The 10,890-nt window shown below is 44.0% G+C and overlaps 1 protein-coding gene and 1 pseudogene across 1 annotated transcript; one reads left to right on the plus strand and one right to left on the minus strand.

The window, feature by feature from the left end:
* The first annotated feature begins 2,910 nt into the window (after window positions 1-2,910).
* Window positions 2,911-3,383, plus strand: LOC110314906 (annotated as a pseudogene).
* Window positions 3,384-9,477: 6,094 nt separating this feature from the next.
* LOC110314907 (angiogenin-2-like) lies at window positions 9,478-9,914 on the minus strand. The gene has a single exon (XM_021189096.2). The coding sequence runs from the start codon at window positions 9,910-9,912 to the stop codon at window positions 9,478-9,480; it is 435 nt and encodes a 144-aa protein (XP_021044755.1). The 5' UTR covers window positions 9,913-9,914.
* Between the last annotated feature and the right edge of the window lie 976 nt (window positions 9,915-10,890).

Raw genomic sequence — 10,890 nt, forward strand, 5'->3', positions numbered from 1 at the left:
ATTTGTTGAAAATGCTGTCTTTTTTTCCACTGGATGGTTTTAGCTCCCTTGTCAAAAATCAAGTGACCATAGGTGTGTGGATTAATTTCTGGATCTTCAATTCTATTCCATTGATCTACTTCTCTGTCACTGTACCAGTACCATGCAGTTTTTATCACAATTGCTCTGTAGTACAGCTTATGGTCAGGCATGGTGATTCCACCAGAGGTTCTTTTATTTTTGAGACCTCCATCTCTCTCTTATGATACACTTTCTCAGCTTCTCTAACCACATCCCTTATAGTATAGTCCTGCAATCCCTCAATCCACTGCAATTTTTTCCTAATGTCAGGGACTGAGTGCCCGATGAAGGCCATAATCACTGAGGCCCGCTGCTACTCAGACATAGGGTCAAATGGGATGTAGCTCCTGTAAGCCTCCATGAGCCTCTCCAAAAAGACTGAGGGGGGCTCAGTCATCCCCTGCATAACTTCTCTTACTTTAGCCAAATTTGTAGGTCTGCCAGCAGCACCTCTGAACCCCACCACTAGAGCCCTGCGGTAATTGGACAGCAGTTCTCTACCTTGTGCTGTGTTATAGTCCCATTGAGGGTGGGTTAGAGGGAACCCTTCATTTATTTCAGCTAGTGTCTTGCACCATCTTGGACATTTTTCTGGGCTTCTTGGAGGACTCTCTCTCTCTCCTCCNTGGTGAACAGGGTCTGCAAAAGCTGCTGACAGTCGTCGCAAGTTGGCTGATGAGAATACATCAGCGATTTGACCAGGCCTGTAAGCCCTGCAGGGTTTTCTGAAAAAAGGAGGGTGATTAACTTTCCAGTTATAGAGATCAGAGGAAGAAAAAGACCAATAATGTAGAAGCTGTAAATCATTTTGGTCAGCTGGGGGAGCTGCAACAGCCCTGAGAGGAAATGTCATGGTTGAATTGGCTGGCCCTCAGAAGTGGCTCCCCACCAGCACCTTGTTCCTGCTGAGGGAACTCCTCCCCCGGTCCCTGGGGCCCGGACCAGGGGCAGGCCTGGAGGAGCTGAGGGTTGGGGCACAGGTTGGGGGACTTGAGGGTATGGTGGAGGCTGCTGGGAATTGGGCCACTCAGGGGGTTCTTCTATCTCTGGGTAAATCTTGGGGTTTGCACCAATGGTGTGCTGCGCTTGCCTTTCCCGGACAGTTAGGATCTTAGTACCAGGATGCAGGGGCGGTAGGAATGGACAAACCCACGGGGGCAGAAATCGTGCCAAGTCCTCCCACACCATGATGTACAGTTGCTGGTCCGGGTGCGATCCTGGTTCTTCCTAAAAAAAACAATGGCCTTCATGGCCCTGATGGTGGGTAGATCAAAAGTTCCCTCGGGTGGCCAGCCTACCCCAAAGGCAAGCCATTCGGAGGTGCAGTAAGTTAGCCAAGGCTTCTTCTTGACTGTCACTGATAAATTCTGTCCTCTTGCCCTAATGTCTGTCCAATGGTCCTTAGTCAGAGACAAAGGGGTTGACACAGGCTGTCCCATATTAAAAATTAGGAACAGAGACAAAACAACAACAAAAACAGAAGACACTAGCACATCCAAGCACACTCATCTCTGTGTAGACTTATGAAACCAGCCAAATGCTACCTCTGACGGGGTGGGGTTCTGCTTCGACTCCTTTCCTGGCAGAAAAAGCACTCCATCTCCCTCGTTCTGCCAAATGACAGTCAGGCTCTCCTAACTGTCCCTTACCCTGGGCACTCCTTCCAGGGTCACCCTTGGAACACCTTCCAGGACTTCAGCCTGTGGACCTTAGGATGTCTCCCTCCACAGCTGCTGAGGGCCGAAAGCAACTGCCAGAATACCCGAAACCAAAAACCAAGACACAGACTCTGCTGTGATGCACTCAGACACACCAGACTCATACAAACGTACCTCCAAGGGATATCTTTGGGTTTCTGGGTGCCCCTTAAATCCTGGATGAGCCCCCACATGTAGGACCCCCTTTTGGGGACCCCCACTCAAGTCTTGGGAAAGGGACCACCCAAGGAAATGTGAGAGACCTTCTTGATACAAAAACACGAGATAGTTTAATGGCAGAGCTCTGGGCCGATACGTAGCTAACTCAGGAGACAGAGAAATCGACCATGAGGCTCAAAAGCTGGGGGTTTTTATAGAAAGAGGGTCAGGGGCTAGGGGGAATTCACGAATTTTAACCTGATTGGCTCATTTGAACATCAGAAAAAATGATTACACATTAGCAGAATGGTACTTGCAAGTCAGGATGTCAGGAGACCTGAGGGGCTGATGCTTATCTAGGTCAGTGAAACATTTGGTTAACATATAACTTCAAACTCAGGAGGACAATGGGCAGAAAGAGGTGTCAGATGGCTGATGACTCAGCCAAGATTGCCTGGACAAGTTCCTGCATACTTCTTTTATCTTTATGGCCAGTCAGCCCCAGGAATGTTTTAACAACAGGCCTGCCCGGATGTGCCCGGGCCTGTCCCACTATGTTCTCAGCCTCAGACTTCTAAGCTTACAAACAACTTTTTCTTTGGTCTATTTGACATAAGTTACATAAAGTTACATAAATCAGGCCTCAAAATTTATCTTAAATTTCATTTCCCTTCAGTACTACTTGGTTTGTCCTGCATGTTGAAGACTCTGAGCCACCAGTTCCATCCACACAGCCTGCTGTATATCTATGGACACAAGTGGAGCTCACCCATTATTTTTGATTTCCAGGAAAACCAGCACTCAATTCCAAAGGAGCCACAATGCAGACTGGGTAAGACATAGGCTGTGTAGGACTGGGACAGGGTGGGCAATTGATGGGACAGTATCCAGGAAATGTGGCACTGTGGACACAAGTGACAGAAGAGGGCCTTCAGGAATAGATAGGGAAAACTGAGGTAGGGTGGGAGTAATCATTTTTCTTCTGTTCTCACAGGAATTCTGGGTCTGAAGCTGCTTGATTCCTGACTTTGTCTCCTGCTGCTGCTGGGACTTGTCCTAATGCTGGCCTCATGCCAGCGACCAACTGCTTCCCAGTGGTTTCTAATCAAGCATATCTAAAATAGCTCCTATCCCTGTTGTGATGATGCAATGTAGGGCATTAACATTTATACAAGAATGTGTAAGGACATGAATACTTTTCTTCATACAACTTTGGCTGATGTTGTTGGTCTGTGTGGCAATCCAAATACCACTTACAAAGACAGGGTAAGTAGGAATTGTCATGATAGTTCATCTCAGGTATCTGTAACTTTCTGTAAACTTACAACTCCAGCAAGCCATTATACAGAATGCAGATACCAAACAACAGAACCAGTGAAGTACTACAGAGTGGCCTGTGAGAACAGAACTTCATTCGTTAGCCCCACCTATACAATGGTTCCAGTTTACTTGGGTAGGATATTTTAGTTCCAGTGCCAGCACTTTCTATCTTTACTCATCTGCTACTGCCAAGAACATAGTAGTGAAGAACCAATTCCTCTATCTGTGTTGCATCTCAGTTGCATCTCAGGACCTGTCTTCATAAAACCTGTCCCTGAATTTCTTTAATTTAACTAATCAGATATTTTCTAGTCAATAAACATTTCTGCATACAAATCTAGATCTCTGGTATCTCTGTGTCTGACAGGGGTGGGAAGAGAGTAAAGGGGAGATACATACATACAGAGAGAAGTTGTGTGTGTGTGTGTGTGTATGTGTGTGTGTGTGGAGAGAGAGAGAGAGAGAGAGAGAGAGAGAGAGAGAGAGAGAGAGAGAGAGAGACAGGGCCTCATACCAATTGAGGCATATACCCAGTGCCTGAAAACAAATGAATCTGAGAAGAGATGAGTATCTTTAAAGAATGTTCCTACAGGGTGTCTTCACTGGAGTTTCGTTTTGGGAAAGAAGTGGTTGGCAGAGGAGATCAGGGAATTGGGATCTCTCAGTGAGGTGATCCATTGCCTTCTCCCTGCATAGCTGTCCTTAGAGGTCAATTGTAAGATCATTCAACACAAACCAGGAAGGACAAGTATCAAGATAGGGGAGCTGCAATTAACACAGAAAAGAGATGAATAATGAGAGGTCCTGCGCTGACTCCTGAGGACAGAACTATAGTCAGGAATCAGTTTTAGACAGGAAGGTGCCATCTCTTAAGGACATGGTGTGCCTGGCATTACAAAATGTGGCAGTGAGTCTTCCTGTAGTGTCAGATGCAGAATAGAGCTGAGGGGTGACATCCTCAGGTCCGAAACACTGACTTTCAGTCTGGATCCCCAGTTTCCATTTTTCTCTTCCTTTCTGGGCTCCCAGATGCAATACTTGGCCTCTCCTCCCCACTGGGCAGTGGTGGTACTTCCTGCTCTTAGTGGACCACAGTCAGGCCTGCAGGGAAGCCACTCTCCTTGAGCAGCAAATGGATTTGTTGTGGAAAATTCCTTTCTGGGTTGGTGTGGAAATTTGTGAGTGTGGCATGGCCTTAGTGGGGACAGAATGACAGGACTCCTCCTCCTGGAACAGGAACAGCAGATGTGGACTTCCATGGCGTAAGGCTTGTTTTTATAATAATGTACATATTTTCATGTTCTCTTTACCAATGTCCTCCCTGTTAAACTTAATGACTCCATAAGTATCACAGATAACAAGAGATAGAGAAGGTGTGGCTAATGTCTTAGCATAATGTACAAGTTGGGACATTTAGTACAGCCTCTTAGATTGTAGAAAAGAATTCTTAAAAAATGAGTGTGATAATATATTATTTCTCAACTATGTGAATATTAAGGATGCAAAATGAATTATACGAGTGGCTTCATGAATGTGAAGGAACAAAGGCAGCTCTACTATAGACCAGGTTGTCAGAAAGACACAAAGGCAGGCACATTCCTGAGTTCAAGGTCAGCCTGGGACACATCAAGTCTAAGCCCAGGTGGGGTAGAAATGGTAATGTTAGGACTTGAAATTTCAGGTCCCACCCAGCTAATTCCCCATTTCTGCTTGTCAGAGGCAGGCAGATCCCTGAATTCTTTTGGAATGTTAAAAAAAAATCTTCTTGCAGTTTCCTAAGAATTAAGGTCCTGGGGTCATGGGATGCTGATTCATAGTAATATCAAAAGGAAACTTAGAGAGCTATCTAGAGAGAGACAGAGAGAGAGAGAGAGAGAGAGAGAGAGAGAGAGAGAGAGAGAGAGAGAGAGAGAGAGAGAGAGAGAGAGAAAATTATCAGAATAGAGAGGAAGCAGACTGGAAAGCTGTCTCCAGCAGAACACAGGTGGCCAGCTTAGACACAAGATTTGACTTGAAGTGGTTTGGTTTTGTTCTTTTCAGTCTCTCCTCCTCTCAGAACCCATCACCAACTGGAGGCTAGACCTTGGCCGAATCTTCACTTTTCACATGAATGCTACATTTGAGAACTTCAGAGGTTGACATAATCTACTGATTTCAGGTGATATTTGGTACAGCCTAAGGGTCTCCCTATATAGCTCTGGCTGTCCAGGAACTCACTTTGTAGACCAAGCTGATTTTAAACTTACAAAAAAACTTTTAAATTTTTACTGATAATTTTGCCTCCTAAGGCTCTTTTTAAGTCCTGGTAAGAAACAAGTGTTCCTCTGCTCAAGAATCTTTCAGGTCTGGTATAGATCTTAAAATTACTTTAACTCTCCCAGTAGGTCATGGTTAGATTTACTATCAAGCATAGCAAAAATAACAACAGAGGAACAGGTATCTCAATGTGTGTTAAATTATCTAATCACCAGCAGAACATAAACGCCAGGAAACTCAGAATTCAGGCTTCCTGCAGATTGTGCAAGGGCCAGAAAGAATAGCATCACAAAGGGAAAGCCCAGTGTTTTGTGCAGACAGTGTCTCCCGGCCTTCATCAGACAGAACCAACTGTGTAAATGACAGGAATCCATGAATTTCAGACTCTTGTTAAGAAGGAGTTCCTTGCAGTATTCAAATAGTGTTAACCAGAGGCAGATACAAACTAACATGCCCACTGTGTTGTGTAGAATGTGACTGTTGGGAGGCAAGACTGGAAGTGTTTTCCATTCTGGAGCTCATTCTCCAAGCATAATAAGACTTGGATCCATGCAATAGTTTAGATCAGACATGATGGTCCAGAGTTACAACAGGCATGTGGGGGCTGGGGGTGTGGCTCAGTTGGCAGTGCTTGCCTACCATGTACAGAATTCTGGCTCCAGAGTCTAGCACTACATTGCAAAGCATCACAGCATCATAGTATCTTGAGGTAGAGACAAGAGGATGGGAAGTGTGAAGCCAGCCTGCCCTACACTGTGCATTTGAGGCGAGTTTGAAACTCTGAGACCCTGTCAAAAGCAAAAGCAAAATACAAACCAACCAAGCACCACCACCAACCCTGTGGGCCATGGCATTTTCCCATTCTGTAATCTCTGGTCACTTTCTCCCTAATTCCAACCTCTCCTGTCACATGCTCCAGCCATAGCCACAGCTTTTCTGCCTGGAACAGGGTGACTCAGACAAACAAGGAAATCACTGAGGGGATGACCATATGGAGTCCTTAAAATGACCTCAGCTTCTTTCTTCTCCTTTGTTTCCTGAGACCATGAGGAGAGCAGCTGCTCTGCCATGCTCTCCTGTGTTAATTCAATGCCCCACCATAGGTACCAAAGTAATGGGTCAAAACAAACCTTACCTCTTATTAAGTGGATTAGTACCAATGTTTTGTCACAATAATGGGAAGAATACTAGCACAGTGTGTAGTTGGGGAGATTCCTTAACTTTTATTAGTGGATCGCCATATAAGCTACAGAAGTATAGTAGCAGTTTTTGTTGAAATATTGTAAAATGTAGATTTTTAAAAAATTAATGGAAGGTCTTATTAGAGAGCCTCCCACACCATAAGTGGTCAGTAAAGCCTGGCAATTGTTTCCCATTTGTCCATTTGTCCTTGAGCATGCACCTGTTAGGAAAGGCGTTGAAAGCAGGGACACCTTGATGTGAAGGGAAGCAGGTCTCCTTCTCCCAGAAGGCAGCATTACTAACAGTGTGTTGGAGAAGAAGAAGAACCAGGCAGTGCTGAAGTATGCAAGGGTTGACTCTTACAGATCAGAGGAATGCGTGGTCATCAGAGCAGCTCACCTTAGAAGCTGCTCACCATATTTATTTTTCTTGTTTTCCTTCTCGTTTTCCTCTACTTTCTTCATAATGAATGACTGTGATGTGTAGCATTCAGTATTTCTGACTCTCTTTATTATGAAGAGTGAATTACACTCTCAAAGAGTTGGAGGTCTATGTCCCAGGGGGACGTTTCATCTCCCATTGCCTGTCACAGTCTTCCTTACATGCCACCATTCCATGAAATCCGGGAGATTTTCTTGTCTTTCCCTTGCACAGTCAGCAATCACAGATGGCTTTGTCTTCAATTTCTCGAATGGTTTATAACTGAGACACAAGGCCTTATCTGTAATTTGCTGTATCACTCTAAACAGCTTCATGTTATGACAGAGCAAACAGACATGGTACAGAAAATACCAGGACTGAATTCAAACTGCTGCCCATTCCACTCATGTGAATGATTGATTGATTGATTGATTGATGACTGATGTGTAGGAGTAAGTTGTCTCCTTCTACCTTGTGAGTCCCCAGACAAAACTTGGGTCATTGGTCTTGGTGGCAAGCATCTTAGGGAAACTTTTCTAATGAGGGACATTTTAAAATCCTCTACCTGTTTTCTGAAGTAAAGATGACTCTTGCTGTGCTGAGCACGTACCTGCAGCCCATTTGTCAAGTCCTTCTGAAATATGAATTCTCAGGAATGCTGGGATGACTCTGATACTGGCTATGGCTTGAGTACAGGGGAAGTGGGGCTTTGGTGGTTTTGCACCTAGCAATTGTTTTCTAAAAAAAATACCTAGGCATGCGTTCATAAACCTTTGCTAACAGGGCATTACCTACTGAGCCTGTGCAACTGACAGCTCCCAGAAAGCTAGGTTTATACAGAGCTTTTATACGTGAAACAAATCTGGATGAAGAATGGAAAGAAAATAATCTTTCTATAACTTCCTTAAAACCGCACAGTTGTCAAATAGCACTCAATAAACTAAAAGATTAATTTGAGAATAACATAAAATATACAAGTTTTAAATTTTTAAATGAGATAGCTATAACAAATGAATGACTTGGGAGTATCCCATGAGAGCTAATCCTTGTGTAAGACCAGAGAGAGACACTCAATGGATACAAAGGGAAATTTGAGGGACTCTGAGAAGGGGAAGAAACCCCTTATTGGCAATCTGTCAAGGAAATATTCTATCATAATGAACAACTCTTTAAGGCCTTCACCCCTTGCCAGTAGTAAGCCTGAACTTTTCAAGAATGCAGAAGAAACTTTCTTTTCAAAAGGATGAGTACTTAACCAGTTATGCACCCCTGGAGGTCCTTGATTCTACCTGTGCAAATTATAATTACGTTCAAGACATTCCCTGAGCCACCCTATGACCCCACCTATTGAAAGATAAAAAGAGGTCATGAGGTGGTTCAGCACTTAGGAACACTTTCTGCTCTTGCAGAGGACCTAGGTTTGGACCCCAGCATTCACCATGACCATCTGTAACTCCAGTTCAAGGGACCCAACACCTCTTCTGACCTTCCTGGGCATCAGACACACATGTGGTGCCCATACATACATGCAGGCAAAACACATATAGTAAAACAAAATACACATGAAATAAAATACGTAGTATTTTGGACAGAGAGAAAGAAAAAAGGAGGGATATCCTTATGACCTTTTAAGGTGTGGCTTGAGAGGCATTGTAATATGACCAATATTAAGACAATTATATATGACTCTCTGTTGAGAAGCCCATTGCCACATTTGGGCATGCCTTGTTTACAACCTTTCTGTTGACAGCCCATGTCAGAATTATCACTGATAAAAGTCTCCAACTCTGCTTCATGAAGGCTGGTCTTGAAATTTTATTCTGTGTGAAACTATGAATCAGGTTTGGCCAGAGTTTAGGTCCTTAAAAAATTAAGGCGATGCATTAGGTTGCTGAGGATGACAGCAGCAGTACAGGAGGAGAAGGCAGGGGATATCCTTGGTGTGCTGGCTCTTGATCCTAAACTCCTTTCCAAAGGGCTCCTTTAGTGACCTAGTACTTAATAGGCAATCTGGCTCTTTTGAAAAATTCTCTGTCCTGTTTGTAAATCAATTTATCATCCTCAGCACCACAGACAGATGAAATCTACCTTCCCACTGACAGCAGGTAAGGAAGAATATTTCTCTGTGTTCCAGGCCCTTCCCCCTGGGGTACAGCAAGGAGAGAAAACAGGAAAAGCTAAATTTACTGGGAACTAGTGATCTTCAAGACTGACTGTTAGACGTTTGTGAGATATCTTTATTTCTGTGCATTATAAATCAGGAGAAGTATATTTCAGATAATTAATTTTCTGGCCCGTGACAGTGAACGCTGCACCAGTGATCATGGTTGTGAGCAGAGATTAAAAAAAAAACAGAGGTAGGCATGTGCTAGGGGCCTGCTGTCTATGGACCAATGTAAGACTCCTCGAAGTGGACAGGCCAGCCATTCTCACAGGCAATAACAATATATCTGTACCCTTTAGAGGCTCGGTACTTGCATGGAGGCCGGGGAGACCCTCCTTTGTGCTGGCATGTGGTGACCTGGAAGTGATTATTGCTTATTCTTAAGTTTCCTCTATAATCGCTTCCTTTCTCTCCACAGATGGCCTTGATGTTGTTCTTGGTGTCGTGGATAAAGGTGTTGGTATTTTTGCAAGGTGAGGTTAGTTCTCTTTGCCTCATTGTTCTTTCACAGTATCTGTTATCCCGGCCGCCTGGATTGGCATCATAGTGCTCAGTCAGGAAATTTTGGTACCTTTCATTCTGAGCCAGAGTGGGAGGGATCACAACCAGACCCAGCATGAAGACCAACACCAAAGGACCCAGGCTCATCGCCATCTCTTCCAACAGTGATTCCTGCCAAAGGCAAAAAAGCAGGAGTGGTCAGGCCATAGAACTTCATTCTAAATTAGACTAAGTGGGTGGAGACTTTCCTCTCTGAAAGAACATGATAAAGCAGTGTCCTCAGCTACCTAATTCCATCTTGGCCTTGGCCTTCCTAACTGACTACATGGCGTAGCCTTCTTCCTCTATTCCTTAGGTTCACCATCATCCACAGTATAACAAAATTTATTTATATGTTTAATTCACCTATTACTTAACTTGATAACAAACATTACCCAAGTCCCTATAGGTCCCAGAAACTGTACTAGATCCTAGGTCACAAAGACCTTTAAGATGTACAAAGGGCAGACACAATATGTGTCAGTAAGGCTCAGATACTTAGGAAACAGAGACAGGGGGATTGTTTGAATCTGAGAGTTCTACCCTAGCTGGATAATATAGAAGACTTTGTTTTGTTTTGTTTTGTTTGTTTGTTCGTTATTGTGGGAATGTCAAGGAAGGAGAAAGAAAAATAGAAAAGCACAGAACAAAAAGGTGGCATTCATTGGGGAGGCATGAGGGTTCCTGGGGCAAGATGGATGATAACACAGGAACCGAGAGCCATGAAGAATGACTTGTGGGGATCAAGAACATAGGGCAACCCATGCCCCAAAGCTACTGAGATGGGATTCCAGGCACTCACTCAGTTCCACATCAATGAGGAAATCTGTAGAGAAGATCACCTTGGGATGAAGGTTGCATGCAGGTCTACTTCTCCCAGAGGGCAGAGTTGCTATGCAATGCATAGGAAGAATAGAAAATGTTGTGTGGTACATGAAGTAGGTCTAGAAGAGACTCTTATAGAATAAAATGGGGAACTCAAGCTTCATCTTCAGAGTGGTCTACTTCAGAAGCTCTTTGGATGATCTGAGAGAATATTTTCTAGAGTCTCTTACATTGTAACACTGCAAGCATAGGCAAATGATCTTATAG

Source organism: Mus pahari, unplaced genomic scaffold (assembly GCF_900095145.1).
Source record: "Mus pahari unplaced genomic scaffold, PAHARI_EIJ_v1.1 scaffold_12433_1, whole genome shotgun sequence".
Lineage (NCBI taxonomy): Eukaryota > Metazoa > Chordata > Mammalia > Rodentia > Muridae > Mus > Mus pahari.

Excerpts from the sequence above, each read along its gene's own strand:
- LOC110314907 (XM_021189096.2), bottom strand. The coding sequence starts at position 9,912 with ATGGCGATGAGCCTGGGTCCTTTGGTGTTGGTCTTCATGCTGGGTCTG.